A 22,295-nucleotide genomic window follows, 5' to 3' on the forward strand; every position below is an offset into this window, starting at 1 on the left:
GATTATGCCCTTTTCTGACCCAGAGATGGGCAACTGAGAGGTGATTTAAAGACTGTTATTCCATTTTCAGTCTGGTGTGGAGGGTGAGACAATACAGATGTTGTAATTCACACCATCACAGTCACAAGCCAACCATTTCCTAATTACATTATAAGTGTTTCTTGGCCTATCAGCTTTTGCCACACCATGCTGTAAATGCCTTTATTGTATTTGTGGGGTGCCCCATGGCAGGAAGGAATGATCAATCTGACTCCATCTTCTCAGAAGGCTAATTTATTTTATTTATTATTTTATGATACTATACTATATTAAAGAATACTATACTAAACTATACTGAAGAATACAGAAAGGATACTTACAGAAAGCTAAAAAGATAATAATGAAAACTTGTGACTCTTTCCAGAGTCCAACACAGCTTGGCCCTGATTCGCCAATGAGACAAAATAATTCACATGAAACCAATGAAACAAGCACCTGTTTGATAAACAATCTCCAAACACATTCCAAAGCAGCAAAACACAGGAGAAGCAAAGCAGATAATTATTGTTTTCCTTCTCTCTGAGGCTTCTCAGCTTCCCAGGAGCAAAATCCTGGGCAAAGGGATTTTTCAGAAAATGTGAATGTGACATGCCTTGAATCATCTAAAATTACCCCTCCTGGGTCCCACTACAATGCATCTTTCACAGTTCTATTTCTCCAAAGTATCCAGTCTCTTTTACAAGGCATCCTTTGAAACTTGTTTCTAGTTCCATTTCTCTCTCCACAATGTTCCAGGGCATTTCTAAGTCAGCATTTCTTATCTCAAGGTTTGCATACAGATGCACACACTGTGTAAATCTTCTGCCAGGCTTTGAGAATTCTCTACAAATCCATTTCCCACATTCCCCCTGCCCTTTTGGGAAGGGTATCCAGGGGTACCCACCCTGTGAGATGTGGATGTTGGAGCACAGATGGGAGGGTTTGGTGTGCACACTTTGCTCCTTTTCCCCCACCCAGAGAACTCCAGTTGGTCTAACAGAATGAACTGTTGTGCTCCAGTGTTGGAAATGAGCCGGGCTGGGGCTTTATCTCCAAAGTCCTAGACAAATATCAGCTTAATTTTGAATTAATTAATAGCAGCACTGTGCCCTGCTGGGAAGCTGGCTTTGCAGAGGCTGTGAGTGCCCCAGGGTGGTTGTTGTCATGCTGAAGCACTCCCAGCTTGATTTAACGGGAGTTACTGGAGCCTTTGCCAGGTGACAGCAATTCTGACTTGGAAAGAAGGCAATTCTGCATTTGCCCAAAACTGCCAGGCCAAAATCAGAGTTCTGGCTGGCACCCTGCTTCTCCAGCACAGTCACCAGCATCTGGCAGCTCTGAGTGGCAGCACTGCTGCATAAGTATGAACATCAAAAAATGTATTTAATTAATTTAGTCCTTGTTGTCCCTCTTGGTTTCAGTCCTGCCTGCTCCTTTGCACCTCCCTAAGGTCACATCTCCTGTTTTATTTTCCTCTGTGCTTCAGTACCACTGTTGTGATACAATCTTCATGCCAGACGATCAGGCTGAAGATCAGAGTAAGCTGAAGTGTAACCAAATATTCCCTGTTTGCCTTCTCTCAGAGGAGAATCTCCTAAATATTTTGATAGCAAATCTTTAGGGGGAAAGACTCTGGTTGCCAGAGGAGTCCCCCAAGGAAGAAAACAAGTAGAAAAGCAGGCACAGACATTTTTTATTATTATTATTTTGTTGTTTTCACTCTGTCAGTGTTTACAGGCATTAAAAACCTGCAGCACTGGAGGGAATTTTGCTCAACCCTTGATAGTTTGGAATTGCTGGAATTTTGCTGTCCAGTGGCTGCATTTTCCATATCCTCATTCATCAGATCAACAAATCTTCCCTTCTACTCCATTACAAAAATTTGTGCACCCAACAATTTCCTAAACCACTTAAAGCAGTGTTTCCTGGGAGGACAGGGACATTTGGTTTGCATTTGCTTCTCTGCCTCCTGCAAGCATCCATGGGGTTGGGATTTAAACCCTGTGGCTCGGGAGCCCTTGCTCAGCAGGATATTTTGGGAGGTGGGAGCCAGATGTGGTCTCAGTTTCTGCAGGAAAGGACACTCATGGCTGCTGCCCTTTAAAGTTATCATTTCAAGGAGGTTGCTGGTGGGTCTCTGATCGTTTTTCCTCCTTTTTGCAGGGAATGGGGAGCTGAGCAACAAGGAGTTTGTTGCCATCATGAAGCAGCGCCTGATGCGCGGCCTGGAGAAGCCCAAGGACATGGGCTTCACACGGCTCATGAGGGCCATGTGGAAGTGTGCCCAGGAGACAGCCTGGGACTTCACAGCTCCCAAGCAGCAGTAGTGGGGTTGGGAAGGAGCACCCCCATTCCCTGGATGAGCCCATGGGCACAGCAGGGTGGCACCAGGCTCTGGAGAGCCCAGGCTGGCTGTGCCAGGAGGGTTTTGTCAATCCAAGTTAGAAATCCACACCTGCTGAATTTGCTTGCTGCTGGCTCCTCCATCATCCTCTCTCTCAGGAACAAGCAAAGGACTTTCACTGCCAGCACCTCCGTGGCATGATGTGCCCTGCTCCAGAGCTGGGCCCCAAATCACCTTTATTTAATGCTATGAAAAATGGCATGGGAGGTTCTTTTGATTCTCAGCCTGCTCCTCAGAAAAGCCAGACAATTCCTGCATTCCCTGGATCCCAGGCCAGGATTGCAGCCAGCCAAAAGCCCTGTGCTGCACCTGCTGCAGAAGGGCAGCTAAAAGCAGTGCAGCTCTCCTGCCCTTCCTGCCTTGCACAAGCAGGAGCTCCCTGATTCCCTGAATGGGGAGTTGTACTGGGAAGGGCTGGCAGGTGTGGTTTGCTGGGGGCTGTCCTCTGTAAAATTCCTTGTAAAGATGTTCCTCCCTCAGCCTGGCTCTGTCTCTGCATTGCTCCACATCCTCCCCCAGGGCTGGGGCTGAGGCACTGAATGTGGGGTGGTTTGGGAGTGGGGGGAAACCCCCATGACTTTCCAGAGCTGGAAGGACAAAAAGGGGATCAGTCACTCCTGGAATACTTCCTGTCCCCAGCACAGGAAGGACATGGAGCTGCTGGAGGGAGTCCAGAGGAAGCCACCAAAGTGATCACAGGGATACAGTATCTGTCCCATGAGGAAAGGCTGGGAGAGCTGGCATTGTTCAGCCTGGAGAGAAACTCCAGTGTGACCTCACTGTGGCCTTGCAGTGCCCGAAGGAGGTGACAAGAAACATGGAGAGGGAATGTTGACAAAGGCCTCAAGTGCCAGGACACAGGGAATGGCTTCCCATGGCCAGAGAGCAGGAATGGATGGGATATTGGGAGGGTGGGCAGGCCCTGGCACAGGGTGCCCAGAGCAGCTGGGGCTGCCCCTGCATCCCTGGCAGTGCCCAAGGCCAGGCTGGACAGGGCTTGGAGCAGCCTGGGACAGTGGAAGGTGTCCCTGCCATGGCAGGGGTGGCACTGGATGAGCTTTAAGGTCCCTTCCCACCCAAACCATTGTAGGATTCCATGGTTCACACAGGGATATTGATCCTGATCACCCCATCCTCTCCCCCTCATTTCCCAGGCTGTTTTGGGGTGGTTTGGGCGTCGCTGTGCTGTCACTCACCTCACACCCACAGACCAAGGTGGGAGTGCAGGTGTGGCCCTACCTGCCTCTCTCCTGCCTGCTCCCCACGGCCAGCCTCCAGGATCTGTCACCTGTACCTGAATTCTCTTTTGGGATGAAGGCTGTTCCTGCCATCCCTGCTGCAAGTGAATGTGAAACAATGTGTCACAGCCCCAAATCTCGGGTTTTGTGTTGCTGAAATGCCTCCCGAGGTATTAAAGAGTCTTTTTTCCCAGCCCCACAACTGAAGAAGTTGAGGTTCCTCGGCTCTGCTTTTCAAGGTTGTTTATTTTCTCTCATCTATTCCATTCTTTCTCTGACCTGCTGAGATCTGTCCAGCAGGTCAGGTTGTGGCACACTCACTGCCCTTGGGGTGGTGTTAGTTTTTTAAACTAAGAACTACCTGTACTTTATTTACCATAATTTCCCAATACCCATCACCTATGTTAGACAGTCTGTCTCTACTCTAAACCAATCCAGAAGTGTCACAATCCCAGCAAAAGATGGAGGATAAGAAGGACAGGACACGCTCATATTCCTCCATCTTGCCTCTTGAACCCCCATTCTAAATCCTCAAAATTCTAATTTTTCACCCTGTGACAAATTCACTATGATTCTACTCAAACCCTTGTGGCTTGTAACTCCTCACACAAAGTTGGTAATTGTTTCCATGGGCTAAAATGGAAGGCATAGGTGTCTTTGACTCCATGCCAAGGTCTCTGAGCCCCCTGCCAGGGTCTGGAATCACCCAGGGCAGCCAGAGGAATGTTCCGACACCCGAGCAGCCTCACCCCTCCTCAGGGTCCCCCTCGGCCCGTGCCGGGCACGATCCCTGCAGCCAGGCCCTGTTCCAAGGGCAGCAACTCCATGAGGTGGAGGCTCTAAAAAGGAGTTGTTAATAGAGTTGTTAATAACCCTCCAGGAGCAGGGTCCGGGGGTGCTCTCTGGCGTCCCCTCCCCTGCTGGGGACCGGCTGGGGCTCCCCAGGTCTCGGCTCCGGTAAATCCCCCCCGAGCCCCGCTGCCTCCCCGGCCCCCGGAGCCTCCGCCGGGCCCGCCCGCCTGAGGGCAGGGCTCCGTGACCTCATCCCTCCGCGCCCGGCCCCGCCCCTCCGCCCCCCCGCCCGGCCGCCGCCGCCATGGAGTCGAACCGGGACGAGGCGGAGCGGTGCATTGGCATTGCGCTGGCCGCCATCAAAGCCAACCAGCCCGACAAGGCCCGCCGCTTCCTGGAGAAGGCGCAGCGCTTGTACCCCTCGCAGCGGGTCCGCGGTGAGCGCCAGGCCGGGGGCGCGGCGGGGGGCCCGGGGGAGCGCGGCCTGAGCGGCTGCCGCCGGGCCTGACCTCTCACCCTCATGGCGCCTGCGCGGTGCGCGCGGGGCACGCCGGGAAAGCGAGTTCGTCGGGGGGCCCGGGGCGTGTCCGGGGGTCTGGGGCTGCGGTACCGGCCGGGACCGGCTACTGACGGCCCGCGGCCTCTGTCTTTAGCGGTGGCCCTCAGTGAGGAGGGCGCTGGGAATGGGGGCCGGCTCCGCGCTGCTGTGGGAGCCCTGAGGCGCGGGCACAGCACCCGCTGCTGCCGGAGCAGCGCTGAGGGGAGGGAAGGGGCTTGGCAAGGCGAGGGGAAAGTTCTCAGGGGGCTTCGAAAAGCCCTTCTCCTCCTCCGATTCCTCCTTTCCTATACCTCTATTTTCCTATTACACTCCTATTCCTCCACTTCTCCTCCTGCTGTTTGTCCCCTCGTATTCCTCCTTTTCCTCCCCTATTCCTTCTTTCCTATTCCTCCTCTCCTTCTATTCCTTTTCCCCTGTTTCTGTCCCTCTCCTCCTTCTGTTCTTTTCCTCCTCCCCCTGTTCCTCTCCTCTTCCTGTTTTTCTCCTCCTCCTCCTCTTATTCCTGTTCCTCTCCTCCTCCCATTCCTCCCCTCCCTCTCCCGTTCCTCTCCTCCCTGTTCCTGCATTCCCCTTCGTGTTCCTTCTCTCCTGCTCTTCCTCATCTCTTCCTCTTATCCATCCTCTCCTCCTCATCCTTCTCCATTCCTCCTCCTCTCCTCTTGCTGTTCCTCCTGTTTCCATCGTATTCCTGCTCTCCCTACCCTGTTCCTGCTGTGTTTGCAGACAGACAGACAGACAGGCCGTGGCTGAGCCCACGCTCTCACACGTGTAACAAAACAAGACTCCTCCCCAAGACTTTCTGCCAGATTTTCGTTTGTTTCCATCATTTCCTGAGAGCTTTAATTCATATGGGAAGTGCTTTGTGAAAGCAGCCAAACTCGGTTCTTTCCCTGCATGTTCTTACATGGCAGAATATTATATTATGTAAAAAGCTGTAGATTTTTTTTTTCTTTGACCTCAGCTGAGTTTGGATTCTTTGGCTGAGCTTTGCAGCTTGTTTGCCCCAAGGCTTCCTGTAATCCTGTTTTTTGTTGCACCAGGCCTCTTCCCTCTGCCTCAAACACAGTGTGTGCTGTGCTGTGGTTTTCCTCCCCTCCCTTTCCTCTGGAATTTATACTTCGGTGAAATTACTGGGTAGGAAAAGTGGCTTTTGGAGAAAGGCAGAGCCAGCAGGGCAGGTTAATGTTAAACACAACATTTGTACTGATTTATGGCCAAACCCAACCAAGTTTCTCATCCAAGGACCCTTTGCTCCATGTCTTGCTGGCTCTGGATTGGGAAATGCTGCCAGAGATCCCTTGGTGGTCCCTGAGCCTCTGAGGAGCTCCTGGGAAATCTCTTCCCCGGGAATTCCCCAGGGTTTGGCAACACTCTGCAAACTGTGACCCTGGCTGGGCTTTTTGGGATCAGGGAAGGGTTTTGCAAGGGGATTGCAGCAGAAATCTCCTGTGTCAGGGCACGTTGGCTGAGACACTGTCACACTCTGGTCATCTTTCAGGGGGAGTTGGGGAAAATTTATGGGAAGTTGGGCAAATGTTGGGTAATAAGGGAGGAAAAGTGCCCCATGGCACGTGCTGGGGAGGGCAGCTCTGAGTTGGCAGAACTGCAGCCTAATTCTGCACTCTCTGCTTCAGTAGTCCCTGAATTTGTGCTGTGCTGGGGCTGCAGAGGGGGCAGAAAGCAGCAGGTTTGGGGCTGTACAGCAAAATGGGACTGAGCTGTGGCCAGCTGTGGGTTTCTGTGCTTGGCTTTGGGAAATGCACTCTGGGCAGCAGGAGAGGGGGGATTCTGCCCCTGTGCTCAGGTGAGACCCCACCTGCAGAGCTGGCCCAGCACAGGAGGGACCTGGAGCTGCTGCACAGAGCCCAGGGGAGGCACCAGGGTGATTAAAGGGATGGAGCAGCTCTGCTGGGAGGAAAGGCTGGCACAGCTGGGGCTGGGAGAAGGGTGTGTGGAGACCTCACAGCTCCTTCCAGGGTCTCAAGGGTCTGCAAGAAAATTTGAGAGGGATTTCATCAGGAACTGGAGTGGCAGGACAAGGGGGAATGGCTTCCCAGTGCCAGAGGGCAGGGCTGGATGGGATATTGGGAATGAGGAATTGTTCCCTGGCAGGGTGGGCAGGCCCTGGCACAGGTGCCCAGAGCAGCTTGGGCTGCCCCTGCATCCCTGGCAGTGCCCAAGGCCAGGCTGGACACTGGGGCTTGGAGCACCCTGGGATGGTGGAAGGTGTCCCTGCCCATGGCAGAGGTGGGAATGGATGGGCTTTGAGATCTCTTCCCACCCAAACTGTTCTGGGATCAAAATCTCCTGGTAAGCTGTAGGGAACAAAGCCCAAAGCAGCAGGAGGGGTGTGGGTGGGGGAACAGCCTCCTGAGGGGAAATTTAACCTGGAGCAGATTGCTCCAGGTTTGGAAGGAGCAAAACCAAAGATTATCATTCAGTGAACACTGAAGCATTGGAAATATGAGTGAGGGAAAAATTTACTTTTCTAAAAGAAATTAATTTGAAATTTGTGAAGCCCCCAAGCCCAAAAGCTCATCCAGTTACTACTCCTTAGCCCACTGTCCTTGACATCCCTCATCCTCTATTGGCTTTTGGATTCCTGAGTGGATTTTTCTGCCCCCTCTGAGCACTGGGGCCAGATAGGATATCTTGGCTCATCTCTTGGCCTGCAAGTGTTGTTTGCACTTGCCTAAAGAAGGTGATACCCCATAGTGCAAGGTCTGTGCTGTGCAATCCATGGGAGGAGGTGGAACATCCCTCCCATTTCTGGGGTCTGGATAAAGGACTGCAAGCTCAGGATACTGGGGCCTGTGTAAATATCCCTGGCTGGGTTTCACTGTAGCATGTGTGCCTGTTCTTTTGAGTGGGGCTGAAGAAATCAGTCTGATGTTGGTTTAAAAAGCAGTTTGGAAAGATGGTGCTGTGCAGCTGCCCGGGAAATGCACGATGGAAGGATGCTTGGAGCCTCCCTCCATTGTGTCCCCTGGAGGGTTAGGCCAGGCCTGCATGTTGGAGAGGATGGAAGTGCCTGAGCCTTGCAAGGAGGAGGAGAAAAGGGAAGGTGGATTTGTCCCCCCAGTAACTGAGAGGCAGGATGGGTTTCACAGCTGCTCCCAGTCCCTAGGTAGTGACAGGAGAACAAAGTGCCCCTGTGAGGAGCTGGCAGCCAGCAGTGCTGCAGCTCTGTCCCCAAAAGGGGAGTGTCCCCGGGGGATTGACAGCCCACAGAATTGTTTTCTAAGCTCTCTAAAGACATGGCATTGTCACATCACTTCCCCAGCACTGTAGGCTCTGAAAAGCAGGCGATAAAGAAGAATAATACACTTTATAATGTGCTGGAGGACACATTTGGACATGGTTTGCTGTCGAGGAGAGATGGAAGGGAAAAAAGGACAGGGAGACACTGCTTTGCTGATCTGCTGTGGCTCCTGGACTGTCTGGGTGGACCTGGGGTTTTTATGGAGGTTGTGTGTGTTGGGAGCAGCAGAACATCTTCAGCAGTGGCCCTCACACCTGGGTGAGAAGCAACAGGAGCTGAGAGATTACATGGGAGGAAAGGTGAGGCTCTTCCTGGGGAAGGCTGGGGGGGCCTTGGGAAGGGGGCAGAGATGAAGAGGAATCTCTTCATGGGAGAGCTGGAAGGGCAGGCTGAGCTGGGTGCTTTGCTCTCGATGTTTTTGTTTCTCTCGTTTCAGTTCTGCTTGAGTCACTCAACAAGAACGAGCAGTCAGCCAATGGCCAGTCCCAGCCCAGGGAATCCACAAACCCTCAGTTCAGGAGAATGAGTGGAGATTTCCCATCAGCCAACGGAGAGGCTGGGGGGGAGGCCCCCAAGGGCTACACTCAGGACCAGCTGGATGCAGTGAAGAGGTTTGTGCACAGCTCTCTGGGGCATTTGTTTGACTTTATCCCATGGTACCCATCTGCTTTTCACAATATTTTAAAGATTTCAGCTTTGAACCATTTGGAATAGTGTTAAGAGCATGCCCAGGAGGATTTATAGCTCCAGCAGCCCTGGTGGGCAGCTGGCTTGGGTCTGCTCGTTTTCCAAACCCTGTTCCAAGCTTCCCTTTATTCCTTTGTCCCATTTGCCCACCCTGGAAGCTGAAGGACCGAGCTGCAGGTGCAGTCACTTGGTAAACTTTGTTTAAGGTTATGGGCATGGCCTGGATTGTGCAAGAACCACTTCAAGGGACTTGCAGGAATGTTTGTTACATCATCCACCTCTCCAAAAACCCAGCCTGCTGGATTCTGTCTCATCATGTAAGAAGCAGAAGCCTTGGCTGGGCTGAGTGTGCCCAGGCAGGATGGGCTGCACACCCTGGGCTGCTCCCTCCTTCCTGCTCTGCAATTCAGCTGATGCAAGTTCTACATCTGGGAATTAGCTGAGGAGAGAGTCAGGTGGGGAGGGAAAGGCCAGTCTCCTTCAGGTGCTGTAGTCCTTCCCAAACAGTCTCCAGCACATGGACATGATGAATGTGAAGTTTATTTGCCAGTCACATTCCTGTGTGGGTCTGAGGGGAGGCCCTTCCTCCTGCACTGGCCCAACTCGTTCTGTGCTGGGTCACCCTCTGAGAGCAGGGGCTGAGTAATCCACAGATCCCTGAGCAACACCCTGAAACTGCTGCCTGAAGAGTCTCAGAGCTGACAGCTATTCAAGACAAAGAGGTTTTTATTCCTGGAACTCAGTGCTTGCTCCCCTCTCCCCTGGCAGGGTAAAGCAGTGCAAAGATTACTATGAAATTCTGGGAGTCAACAGAGAAGCTTCTGATGAGGATCTGAAAAAGGCCTACAGGAAACTGGCCCTGAAGTTCCACCCGGACAAGAACCATGCACCAGGGGCCACAGAGGCATTCAAAGGTAAAGCCAGCTCCACATTTGTGGTTTGCCCCCAACTCTCACTGAGAGAACCCTTAAAAAACAGCCCCACAAGTCAGGCAGAGTGACATAAAGCTGCTCTTTGTGAAGCTGTCTCCCTTCAGAGCTGGTCATGTCATGACCAAAGTATGAGCTTAAAATAATAAATACAGGCTGGCAAGGTAGGACTCACCTCTGTTGGCTGGGTAAGGAGAAGCCTTCCTTCTCTTTCTCCCAGCAGTTCTTCCCTTCCCTGTGTGTTCCCTGCTCCAAGCTCCTGTCTCACTGCTCAGGAGGGAATTCTGTCAGGAATAACCCAGTTACACCAGAGGCAGACTCAGGGCTCACAAACCCCTCAGGAGAAACATTCCAGGAAACACCCAACCATTTGTGGATGGAACTGGTGGATAGAAATCCCAAGTGGAAGTTTCTAGGGTGGAACTGCAGCAGCCATACAAGTGAGCCCAGGAAAAACTCAGAAAAGGAGCTCTGGTTCTGCTGCAAAGAGCCCAATTCTCAGAGCCTCTCTATAAATGCAGCAGGGATGTTTCCTGGGTAATGAGACACCTTAAGATTGGAGTAATTTTCCAAGAGAGATGCTATTGCTTGGAACATATAATCCCATTTTCCCCTGCAAGCTGTGGAAGTTTGATTATTATCATTGAGCTGAACACAGAGCTCCTTGGTGCCAGTCATACAGCACTGGTTTGGAAGCCATTAAAATAATCTGATTCTGGCCACTTTTTAGAAAGAAATTCTTTACTCAAGACAGTTCTGAGGCTCTGGCACAGGCTGCCCAGAGAAGCTGTGGCTGCCCCTGGATTCCCTGGAAGTTTTCTAGGCCAGGTTGTACAGGGCTTGGAGCAATCTGGGACATTGGAAGGTGTCCCTGTCCATGGCAGGGGGTGGAATGAGAGGGTCTTCAAGGCACCTTCCACCCCCCAAAGCAGCCAGATTTTGGGAGTGAAATGCATGAGCCCTTTGCTGGAGCAGGGAGCAGGGCTGGCCTGATGTCAGTGCACTGGTACAGTATTCAGGTGAGCTCCTCACAGACGCAAATTCAGCAGTAAAAGTCTTGGGTAAGGTTTGTTCAAGCCTTTTAAGACTTAAATCCTTCCCTGATAAGAGTTAGCAAAGAGTGACTGACCCCCAGCTACCTGGGAGAGCCCGTGCTGGTGTGGGGGCAGATGAAAGGGCATCTGCACACAGCTGTCAGCTCTGCCTGTGCAGTGCTGCTGCTGCACAGCTCATCCTTGGATCCCTCAGTGGCCAAAGGCAGGTTTCCTCACCTGTAATCTTGAATAATGATGTTTGCCCAAGGCTTTGGCAGGAGTTACGTGCCAGAAGTGGAGCGTTAAGCAAAGTGCCCTTTATCCCCCACTGTGGGGTTATCTCCTCCGGGCCTTGCCTCCATGGCTTCCTGTCCTTCAGCCCCTGAGCTGAGCTGAAGTCCAGCTGCTTGGTTCCAGAGGGTGAAGGGGGAAACGTGCCCTGCTGTGAGGATATGAGTTAATTTTTCCTAATGTTGATGGATTTAGCTGAAGTCTTGGCATTCGCCTTCCCAGTGACTGCTGATAAGGTGCTGAGCCCGTGCCTCAGTGTACAGTTCCAGCTGGCTGCAGGCTGCCTCGTGGCAGATCTGCATCACTGCCTGTCTGCTCCTGGAAAAAGCCTTCAGCCTGGCTACTTGGAACTAAAATCCTGCCTTGGAATGAGGCATTTCTTGGGCTTTGTCAGCACAAAGTCAGACAGTGAAGAAACCCTGAACTGCTCTGTTGTCGTTGCTTCCCTTGTTCTTTCCAGCTGTGTGGTTGATACACTCTGAGTCACTCCTTGTCCAGCAGCTTCCCTGCCTGGCTCTAGAAGTGTTTGCTCTGGGTGCACTAATTATAACCAAGAAGGAGAAGGAGTGTATTGACATTACATCCTCTGCCCTCCAAATCTCCACTCCAAGAAGAAACCGTACACCTCCATCTGGCCATGGGGAAATGCTGAATCTTGGAGCTGGTCTCCAGATGAGCACATTATTCCCCTTTTCCCCCTGTTCCATCCCTTCTGCCCCTGCCTTTTACACCCCAGGCACCTTCTGCCACGGGCATTTTGGGTCCTTGTGACACAGGGAGGCCTGGGGTGGCTGGGTACAGAGGAAAGTGGGAAGCTGGAATGTGTGGAGAGGTGAGTGCAGAAACAGGAGGGTGGCAGGCAGACATTCTGGGAAAAGGGCTGAAACTCCTGAGGCTGGAAGGAGAAGGACCCAGAGACCTGGCAGGGGTTTAGCTCCAGTACATTTCCAGCCTCACAGGCACTGGTTAACAGTCCTTGTAATTATGCACCTTGTATGCAACATCTGGAAGAGCTGAAACTCTTAGCTGATGGATGCAACTTCTGGCTAATGTTTCCTTAGCAGCTTTTATGGAAAGTTTTAAAGTCCCTTTCAGGGATTTAGCCCGTATTTAAATTCTTTGCAGTTCTAGTTGTAGGCTCTGACAATAAATTCCCTTAGTGCCACTTTTGAATAAAATTTGTCAACTAAAATTTGATTTCCCTACACAGCTGAAGGGTTTCTCTGGGGACATGCACCAAACCCTTATCATTTGAATGAATTAAGGAATTTTTCCCTGCGTGGTTTCCTCCTGCCTGGCTTTGCCTGAGCCGCGTGCCAGGTGCCCGTTGCAAAGACGCGGGGGCAGCCGAATCTCTCGCTTTGCACGATGAGAAAGGCAAACGCTGGCACTGTGCAGGGCTGCAGGTGGGAGGAAGGAGCTGATTGAGCTGATTCTTCCTCCCTGTGTGCCACAGCCATCGGGAACGCGTACGCCGTGCTGAGCAGCCCCGAGAAGAGGAAGCAGTACGACCAGTTCGGGGACGAGAAGCTCAGCGCCGCCCGCCATGGCCACAGCCACGCCGACTTCCACCGCGGCTTCGAGGCCGACATCTCCCCCGAGGACCTCTTCAACATGTTCTTTGGGGGTGGCTTTCCTTCCAGTAAGCACCTTCCAGCTGCATTTCTCCTCCTTTTGGTGTGGTTGGGGTTCTTGAGGCTGCGCTGGGTTTGGTGAGGGGGAGTTCTCCCTCCACGTGTGGCCTCGAGTTTCTTGAATGGTTCATCTTTGGATAGTTCAGCAGCCATCAGAGCTGGACTGCTTCCCAGCCTCAGGTGTTTGTTTGTGTTCTGGCAACATCAGCTGCTGTTAGGGTGGGTGGAATGCTAGAACAAAAAGTGACTTGTTTTAAGGGTTGTTGTGAAAATAATCCTGTCTTGAGGAAGGCTTTTCTGCCTGGTGGTTTTGGAATTTAAATCTTCTTATCAGAACAAACTGTGGTAACACCTGGGCCTTGTTCTTCATCTCTGTCTGCTCCACCACACAGCTAGAACAGGTTCTCCAAGATCAGTGGCCACTTCCTTCTCTCCCCTGTGCCCCAAAAAAAAAAAAAGGAAAATAGTATTTCTACAGCATAATTTAGACCTTGTGAATTGAAAAATAAATCTGCATCCTGTCTGTCCACAGTGCTGATCATGGCTTGGGGAGCAGGAAAGAATCTGTTCCTTTACTTGCTCAAAAGACACAGATTCCATGTCAGGAGAAGGGTATTTTAGAGGACTCCTTTGTATTTGTTCCACTCAAATCTGACTGGAAGTGGACACAGGGCTTCTTGGACCTCTGTGGACCAACTTGAAAAAAAAAAATTGGTTTCAGTTAAGAAAATTCAGTCTGGTAGCTCTTTCCTGTCTGGAATCTGAGCACTAACACCCCAACACCAGAGGCTCAAAAGCATCTGGAGGCCTTTTGCAGCATTTGTGCTCTGCCTGGCAGGCCAAGAAGCTACTCCTGCAAAAACAGCATGTTGCTATTTCAGCTCAGTCTCTTTTTCCCTTTCCTCGCTGTCCTGAGAGAATTGAGGGCTGCTCTCTCAGCCTGGCTCCCTTTGCAGCTGTAGCTTTGACATTTAAAACAAGACATGGAGGAGCTTTGTTGGCAGGGTGGGAAAAAGCCCAGAATTATTTCTGTTTTTAACTGGTTTTAATCTATTCCATCAGAAGGGAGAAGGCCTGTGCAGGGTGTTCTCTCTCTGTAGCTGACCCTGCTCTGGGCAGGAGGTTGAACTTCCTGAGGTCACTTCCAAGCTGAGTTTTCACACAATCCTGCAAAATTTTACAGAAGGAGCTCTGTGCCCACTCTGCACTCCAACCACCTCAGGAATATCCTGTTTCAGCCTGTAAGCAGGTGAAACATGGATCATGGCCACCTTTTGTGGTCCCTCCCTGGCCGGGCAGCAGCAGCCTCCACTCCACACTGTGACTTTGGAGTAAGAGTTTTCTTCTTCCTGCAGGCAATGTGCACGTGTACAGCAATGGCAGGATGAGGTACACCTACCACCAGAGGCAGGACAGGCGGGAGCACCAGGGGGATGTAAGTGGAAAACACCTGGCACCTGGGAGGCTGGAGGTTTTCCCAGCACAGCACTGGGAGCTGGTTCCTGGGCCTGGCTTGTGAAACAGTCCTGCTGTTTCACCATCCTCTCAAACAGAAAGCTGGAGCCAGGGTTATTATGGCTGTTGTCTGGACAGAGCCAATTTTATTGTAAAAAAACAAACAAGAATTTCCTGGATATTTTTATGTCAAGCTTGAAGGTGGAACTGAAGGGAGCTTAGGAGGTGAGGGAGAGGGGGAGTTACCTTCATCTGTCCAGCACTGAAAAGGGGAGAAGGCCATCCATAAAACCAGCCCTGCTCCCTAGTTTGCTCTAGAAAAATGAGCTGTGGGCATGAGGCTTTTGGAATTCCCTGCCAGGGCTCCCCCTGGCAGTGCCCTCTGCCCATTGTCACATCCAGAGAAGGGCCAGGGGGGTTGGACCCTCAGAGTCACACTGTCCTGTGGGCTGCTGGGTTCCCCCTCACACTGTCCTGTGGGCTGCTGGGTTCCCCCCAGCTAGTTTGGGCCACTCCCTGTGAAAAGCAGGAGAGAGGAGGTTGTGTTGGAGCACTGGGAGGGAAGGAGGGAGGGAGGTGCCGTGGGGTCCTTGCCCAGCTGTGTGGGTGGCACTGCACTGTGTGTTTCTGTTCCCTCAGGGTGGCCTGGGGCTGTTTGTCCAGCTGATGCCCATCCTCATCCTGATCATCGTGTCAGCTCTCAGCCAGATGATGGTCTCCAGCCCACCCTACAGTTTGAGCCACAGGCTGTTAGTACCCATTCCTCTAAACCTTACCCACATGGGGAGGGGGTGGCCTCTGGAGGGGTGTGGTGGGGCAGGGATCTTCCCTCTGTTCTTCCTTTGGGTTTTTTTGCTTCATCTCCTGACCCCGTGGCTCCTGCTGCCAGTGAAGTCTTTGTGGTTCCCACACAGGTGTGAGATACAGGGTGCAGGGAGAGTTGGAGAGTGCTCAGTTCCCTGATGGAAAGAGTTCCTTGCCAGGGACCTTCTGCAGTCCATACCCACAGCTGTGTCTGTCATGGAAAGGGACAAAATGGTTTGGGGAGGCTGCAGGCCAGCACTGAAATCCCATATGGAGCAAATTGAGGTGCAGAGTGTGAAAAACAAAAGCCATGTTCTCCATGAAAGCCTTAGCACAACACAGCAGAGGAGGAGGATAAGGAATAAAAGTCACTCCCAGAGAAATCCCCTCTTTCTGAACTCTCATCTTGCCATGAAATAGCTTTGGCCAGACATTGAGGATGTGAAAGTGAAACTGCTCTGTTCTAGATCTGTGGAAATGCCCCATCTGCTCCCTCTGGTGACTAATGGAATGTGTCCTCATTCTTAGTCACTGTGCAGTGCTAACAAAGAGTGGGAAAACAGGCTTGGTTTCTGTCTGCTTGCATCATTCCTGGCAAAGGCTTGGTGCATGTTCAGTGTGAGTTCTTATGTGCATTTAGAGAGGGCAGACCTGGTGTTCCTGCCTATTTTCACAGGTAGCAATGTTTCCATTGATTATAGAATCCCAGAAGGCTTTGGATTGCAAGGGACCTTAAAATTACCTTGTTCCAGCCCTTGCCATGGCCATGGACACAGCCCACTAGACCAGGTTGCTCCAAGCCCCATCTGACCTGGCCTTGAACAATTCCAGGGGAGGGGCTGATGTTAAATACTATAAAACCCAACTCAGATTCAGAGCCAAGACTGTGGCATTGGTGCTTGGGACCAAAAGATGGGATGGTTTTGGCACAGTTCAGGGTCATTCTGAGAGGGTGAAGGGTGTTAAGCTGTGATTTCCACAGCTGGCATTAGCATTGTAAAACTAAGCATAATCCACATGGACCAGTTTGGTTAAACTGGTGAAGAGTCTGTGGGGTGAGAAGACACAGAAGGGAGGAAGCATTTAAGTGGGCAGGGATTTGCTTCCAGCCTTGCCAGCTGCCAGAGGAAGCCATCCCTGAGCCCCAGATGTTTCTCTGCTGCCCCATTCCCTGTTCCCTGTCTCTGCACACTCAGGTAGCAGCAAGCAACCCTATTTCCAAGGCTGGATTTGGACAAGGGTGGGAAGTGAGCTCCTGCAGCCCTGCCAGAGGCTTCCTGAGCAGGCAGGGTGTTGGAGCTGGTTTGAGGTGCTGCAGGGCCGGCAGGAGGAGCTGCTGCATCACTCACTGGGAAGGGAAAGCTGTGCCTCAGCTCAGGAGCAGGGGAACAGAAGCTTTGAACCCACAGATTTAAATGCCACCCCTCCATAGTGAAGGTGTCACTGAGGAGGGCAGAGTCCTAAAGAACCACTGTTACCTTTGTAAATCTCTTCCAAAAAGGATCTTCCTGCTGGAAGAGCTGCCTGGCTGTGGGCCTGATTGTTACTGTTCAGTAACACCTCATGGAATTGGCCTGACTTAATTGCATGGCTGACTGCAGGTGACAGGTTTCTTGTGCCCTGATTTTCGTGCTTCACACCCCAGTGTGCTGCTGCAGCCCTGCCATTCCCAATCCTTCTCCTGTGAGGGCACACTCTGCAGTCCCATCTTTATCCAGGAGAGGAATATGAGCTTTGGGAGAGCTCAGGGCTCTGTCTTGACAGAGAAAATAGTGAACTTGGCTTTTTCCAAGCTGCACCTCTGCCTTGAGAAATCCCAGCAGAGCTCTGTGCTCCTGTTCAGCCCATTCAGTTACCCAGCACTGGGCCTTGGTGAAACATGCAGGAGCCTTGGGATCCCACCTGCATCCTCTGATAACAGACTGAAGAGTGAGCTGGATGAGTTCATGTTTAGAGCTGGCTCAAGAATCAGGCTGCTCTCAGCGCAGCAGCAGCTGGTGTTTATCACAGGGAGCTTTGGGCACGTCTCCAGGTGGAGCCCTTGTGGCAAATGCAGCGTTTGGGCCCAGCTCCTGTGTTACAGCTCACACACACGCCCTAGGGAGGGTCTCTAGGTTTGCTGGGCTGTCAGGGGAGGCAAGAGCAGGGCTTTGTCTGAAATGCAAATCCACTGGGCCAGGGGAGGAAGAGATTTCCTTCTGGAAAGTTCTGTGCTGGTTGATGCAGGCCAGGGCACAGAGCGGGTCCCATCTTGCAAATGGAGGAAATCACAGATTTAATAATTGAATGAAAATTCCAGGGAACATTTTATTTTAATTAATGGGCAATGTATCTTGGAGTTATGTGTGTATTCAGAGCCCTGCCCACCTTGCTGGAGGCCTGGCAGCTTCTCTCTCCCTGTGTTGGATTGGTTTCCACCAGAAATGCTGCTCCCTTCCACCTTCCAAGCCGGTGGCTGGATAGGGGTGAGGGATGTTTCCTGCTGTTTGGAATCACACCACCCAAGCTGGGGGCTTTGCTGTGCCCTTGAAACGTGTCCCACACTGCTGTGCTCTTGTCCCTGCACCAGGTCTGTGGGTCACACACACAGGAGGGTCACAGAGCACTTGAAAGTCCCCTACTACGTGTCCGAGAGCTTTGCCGAGGAGTACACGGGCACGAACCTGAAGAACGTGGAGCGGAGCGTGGAGGACGACTACATAGCAAACCTTAGGAACAACTGCTGGAGGGAGAAGCAGCAGAGTGAGTAGTGAGGGGTCAGCAGCTGCTCCATGGGCTGGCTTTGGAATGTCTTTGACTGAGGACTAAGTCGTGCTGAAGTTATACTTTAACACGGGGCCAGCACATTTCCTGTGTCGTTGGCTTTGTTTTTTCCAGTCTATGACTTCATGACAGGCCCGGTATGTGGGGGTTTTTTGTTTTGTTTTGCTTTTTAATGCTGCTGCAGAACTGGTCAGACAGGAGCTGTGCCCCAGAGGTTCCCCTGCCGTGTCAGCAGGATACCTCTGATTTCCAGTGGAGGGGGAAGGTAGAACCTCCAGGATCCCTGCTAGCCCTGTGTCATATTTCAGTTGTTCAAGGATGGTGCTGGAAAGTCTGCTGCCCATGGTGTCATGGTCCCACATCCCACCCCTGCTCCCAGGGGGCTGCCCAGGCAGATGATCCAGCCAGACATCCTGGCAGCAGAGGGTGGTGAGGGCAGCGAGTCCAGGGGCAACCTGTGTGCTCTGGCTGCTGTAGTGGTCACAGCTCTTGGAGCACTGACTGGGATAGGATTTCAGCTCTGGAATGCCAGAGGGGCTGTGATCATCCCTGGGTGGTGCCAGACTCACAGAGGCCTGCTGGGGTAACCTTTGTGTGGGCTGCCCATGCACATCCTGGCACTGGAGCCGGGTTCCCTTGGCTTTTCCCAGGATGGATGAGCTGTCAGCAGCTCTTACGCCCATCCTGTCCCAAAGGGCGCAGGGCATTTCCTCATCCTCATCCTTTGCTCCACCTTGGACAGCTGGAGGTGCCTCCTGTTCCCAGCAGAGCCGGTGGGGGAGCAGGGCCTGGCAGGGGAGTCCCTTCCAGAGGGCATTCCTGACCCTGAGCTTTTCCCTTTGCAGAGGAAGGCTTGTTGTACCGGGCACGCTACTTCGGGGACTCGGACCTGTACCAGCGGGCACAGAAGATGGGCACCCCCAGCTGTAGCAGACTGTCAGACGTCCAGGCCTCCCTGCACGGATAGTGCCAGCCCAAGTACGAGCCGGGAGCAGGGAACCCCAGTGTTGTTCTCACTGAAAGCCCTGAGTGAGACCCAGCCCTCCAGGAGTGTCCTGGGGGCGCACACGCGCAGCCTCCCCTCCGCCGGCGCTCCCGCGTTAATCGGGAATCGATTGGGTTTCGTTTGCATGTCGGCTCCCCCGGCTCTCTCCAGGCTCCCTCTTTTCTCTGGCCTCTAGGAGCAGGGCACAATCCCTTGGTGAGGTTGGGAGTTTCTTAGGCGCTGTGGCATCCAGCCCCCACTTTTTAATGATCCCTTGGTTTTGGTTGCTTTGGTGTCTGTTTTGCTGGGAAAGCTGTTAGCCCTGGCACGTGACAGGGAATGGAGTCCCACCCAACAGATGTTCCTTGTCCCCCCTCCTGTTGCCTTCCCATTCAAGGAGAACAAAGCAAATGTTCCCAGCAGGTTGTAGAAGTAGCTTACTGGGTTAAACTGGCAATCAAAGGAAGAGCAGCTGGGGGGGAGGTCTGGAAGATTTGGGGGTTGGAGAGCTTGGATTAAGGAGAGCCCGGATAACACATGTGAGATCAGATGTGCTGGGAGAACTGCACCAAAATAACAGAAAAAATTGCCACAGGGTTTGGAGTCCTTTTTCTGCATAAATTTTTGGGCTCATTTCACCTACCAGGTACTGCTGGGCTGCCTGTGAAATGTGCAGATCCCACTATCCCAAAATTATCTGAGCACAGGATTTCTATAGAAAAACTCCTGAGTGAAGCTTGTTCCAGGTGTTGTATGGACACCATTCCAGCTCACAGGGACTCCTTGAAGATGCTGGCTGCTGAGCTGCTTGATTTGCACTTTTGGGGGTTGTTTTCCTCAGCATCTGAAAGTTTGGCCTTTAAAGCAAATCCTCTGGGGCACACTGGGCTTTTCCTTGGGTGTATCCTGGTTTTGGATCCGTTCCTACCTTGATCCTCCCGCTCTCTCCTTTGGACGACTGCGCCTCTTCTGGTGTTAATTACCTGCTTTTCTTTAATTCCCTCCCTGCACCCCTGCTCTGGGAAGAGCCTGGAGAAGCTGCTGCCTGTGCTGTGGGGTGGGGAAGCAAGGGGGAGTCACAGATTGGCCTCAGACTGACACCGCTGCCGCTTTTGTTCCCAGAGCGTCCAAACGCCCGAAGACTTTTGGGGAAGTGCACTGAGCCGAGGTGACAGACTTTGCTCTTTAAAAAGAATCAAACCTTACTTTAAACATGGAATTGGAGAATTAGCAACGCACAACTGCCCCTCTTTCTTCTCTCTGCCTCTCTCTGACGATGGCAGGCAGCGCTTGGGACAGGAAATCCAGCTCTCTGTCTTCCTCCTCCCCTCCCAACGCTGCTGGCGTGCTCCCAGGATCCCACAAGGATCCCACAGCCCCTGGAACAGACACACAGAGTGTAAAAGAACCCAGACTAACTGTAGAAGCCTGAAGCAGAAGGAGACCCTTCGCCGCTGCTAATGGAGAGAGAAGTGGGATTTTGTTGATAAAAGAAGACACTAAAGAAAAAGAAGAGAAAATATAATCTATTTAGCATTAATTTATAGCTGTATATATGTTGTACTTTTAAACTATGCAGGGGTTGGATGATTAAATTATTTTGGTTTCTGCCCATTTTGGGGAGCAGGGCAGCAGGAAGCCTCTTCCCAGCGTGTCTCTGTCCACAGCACTTTCCTGCCTGGAAAACAGGAATCCCTTTGCAGTTGCTGTCCTTTGCTCCTGGGAGGACATTCTGTGGATGGGGACGTCCATACACCTGCTCTTGGGGTTCTGATGACACCAAACCCCAAAGGTGCAGGGCTCCCAGAGAAGGGGGGAGCCCGTGCAGAGCCGTGGATTTGCAGCGTCGGCGGAGCCGGGGGTCAGCTGAGCCGCCAGCCAGGGGAAGGATTGTCCTGGATGGATTTTGCTCGTCAGTCTTTGGTTGATTTGTGCATGTAACTCCTTTTTCTGCCGAGTCTGCTGGAATTCTGCCTGGTAATCAGCGTGCTCCGTGCAGAGAGGGCTTTCCAACAGCCCTTTGTTGGGAGGTGCTGTGCTCATCCCCCAGGCACCCAGCCCTGCCCTCACACCCCGCCTCGTGTTTCCTGCAGGACACCTGCAAAATGCCACAGATCCATTAGGAACAAAGCATTCTGTTGGAAGAAGTTCTGCTGGGGGAGATCAGGGGGTGTCTGATCTGCCCTGTGCCTGCCCCACCATGGGCAGGACCAGCGTGAGCTGCTCCAGGTGAGTGAGGAGCCATCTCTTGGAAGCAAAGCCAGCACGAGCAGAGCCACTTCCCATGGAATAAACTGGATTATTTAATTTTTTGGTTTTTTTTTTTTTGTTTTTGCTGCTCTGCAGCTCATTTGTGTCTAAAGACATTTCCAGTGCAAACCATCCCCTGGCACGGTCAGGGGATTGAACTGGGAGCACAGCAGCTCCCGGGTGGGCTGGCAGAGGAGGTTTTATCCCGTTGTCCTTAGGAATCCATGCACTCTGTCTTGGCTGTTTATTTATTTTGTGAAATCTCAGCCTCCCGTTGGCTGCAGGCCCTGTTATCCCACAGCCACCACGGCTTGGACCTGATTTTAAGGGGTTTTATTATTTCTTTTTTTTTTTAATGGTTCCTCCACCTTCAGAAGAAATTGGGTGGAAGTTCAGGAGTGGAAATGGCGCTCGATAGAGGCACAGGGATGATGGGGACGGGGTTGAACCAAAATCCTGCTCACAGAAGGAGCTGGATGTATTGCCCAGTGCCATTCCCTGCCTGGAGCCTGCCTGCCAAAACCTTCAGGTTCTTTTTCCTGGTAGATACCCACGGATCACAAGGAGGGAGAAGGCATCGATCCCAGTGGATGCTCACAGAGGCTGTATCTCTCGATTTAGTTAATTATACAATTGTACATCTATAAATAAATGTTTATAATGTGAAAGGCTTCAGCTGGGTTGGTGTCCTGTGGATTCCCTGCTCCAACCAGCTCTGGTTTTGCAGCTTCTCAGTGGTGGATGGAATTTGGGGTCTTTGCCATCCCAAAGGCCCTGTGGGGGCTGCCCAGAGGTGCAGAGGGAAGGACAGGGAGGGGATGGAGAGGACGTGGTGCCCCTGGCAAGGTGACAGCGAGCACCAGCAGGGCACCTTTGCTTCAGACCTGTTCTGCTGGGGTGTTCCCAGAAGGGCCTTCCTCCCATTAGCCCCTCATCCTCTGTCTGAGCCTTATTCTCACCCTAGGATGCCACCTGGCAGCATTATCCTGGCATTGGAAGGAGCCCTGTGGGCACCATGCCCATCAGGTGGGCAGGAAGACTCTGGGCTGCCTTTGTTCCAGGCAGAGACAGTGCCTTGGGTGCCCTTCCTGCTGGCAGGGGTGGGAATCTGCCAGCTGCTGGCCCCAGAGCCTTGGTGTGGATTTGGTATGGGTCTCTTTTCCTCCCCACTGGAGGAAGTGGTGGAAGTA

The 22,295-nt window shown here is 52.2% G+C and overlaps 2 protein-coding genes across 6 annotated transcripts in view; both read left to right on the plus strand.

The window, feature by feature from the left end:
* MICU1 (mitochondrial calcium uptake 1) overlaps nt 1-2,901 on the plus strand; it is a 93,989-nt gene extending 91,088 nt beyond the window's left edge. For all 3 annotated transcript variants that reach the window (XM_071438471.1, XM_071438468.1, XM_071438470.1), the window contains one exon: nt 2,182-2,901. In XM_071438471.1, coding sequence (XP_071294572.1) covers nt 2,182-2,345 — 164 coding nt within the window. In that variant the 3' untranslated portion in view covers nt 2,346-2,901. The remainder of the gene's footprint in view (nt 1-2,181) is intronic.
* A 1,811-nt stretch (nt 2,902-4,712) lies between these two features.
* On the plus strand, nt 4,713-21,776 carry DNAJB12 (DnaJ heat shock protein family (Hsp40) member B12). 3 transcript variants are annotated; one of them, XM_071438472.1, is made up of 9 exons: nt 4,713-4,889; nt 8,710-8,884; nt 9,729-9,874; nt 12,671-12,856; nt 14,204-14,283; nt 14,943-15,052; nt 17,677-17,849; nt 18,716-18,848; nt 19,882-21,776. In XM_071438472.1, exons 1-8 carry the CDS (start codon nt 4,757-4,759, stop codon nt 18,835-18,837), a joined length of 1,125 nt encoding a protein of 374 aa, XP_071294573.1. In that variant the 5' UTR covers nt 4,713-4,756; the 3' UTR covers nt 18,838-18,848; nt 19,882-21,776. The 3 variants fall into 3 exon arrangements, with proteins under 3 accessions (XP_071294573.1, XP_071294575.1, XP_071294574.1); XM_071438474.1 differs by having other exon boundaries at nt 4,727-4,889; nt 19,978-21,776; XM_071438473.1 differs by lacking the exon at nt 4,713-4,889 and adding an exon at nt 7,219-8,572 and having other exon boundaries at nt 19,978-21,776.
* The last annotated feature ends 519 nt before the right edge of the window (nt 21,777-22,295 follow it).

This window comes from Agelaius tricolor, unplaced genomic scaffold (genome assembly GCF_023055355.1).
Source record: "Agelaius tricolor isolate 1412-34295 unplaced genomic scaffold, bAgeTri1.0.p SCAF_13, whole genome shotgun sequence".
Classification (NCBI taxonomy): Eukaryota; Metazoa; Chordata; class Aves; order Passeriformes; family Icteridae; genus Agelaius; species Agelaius tricolor.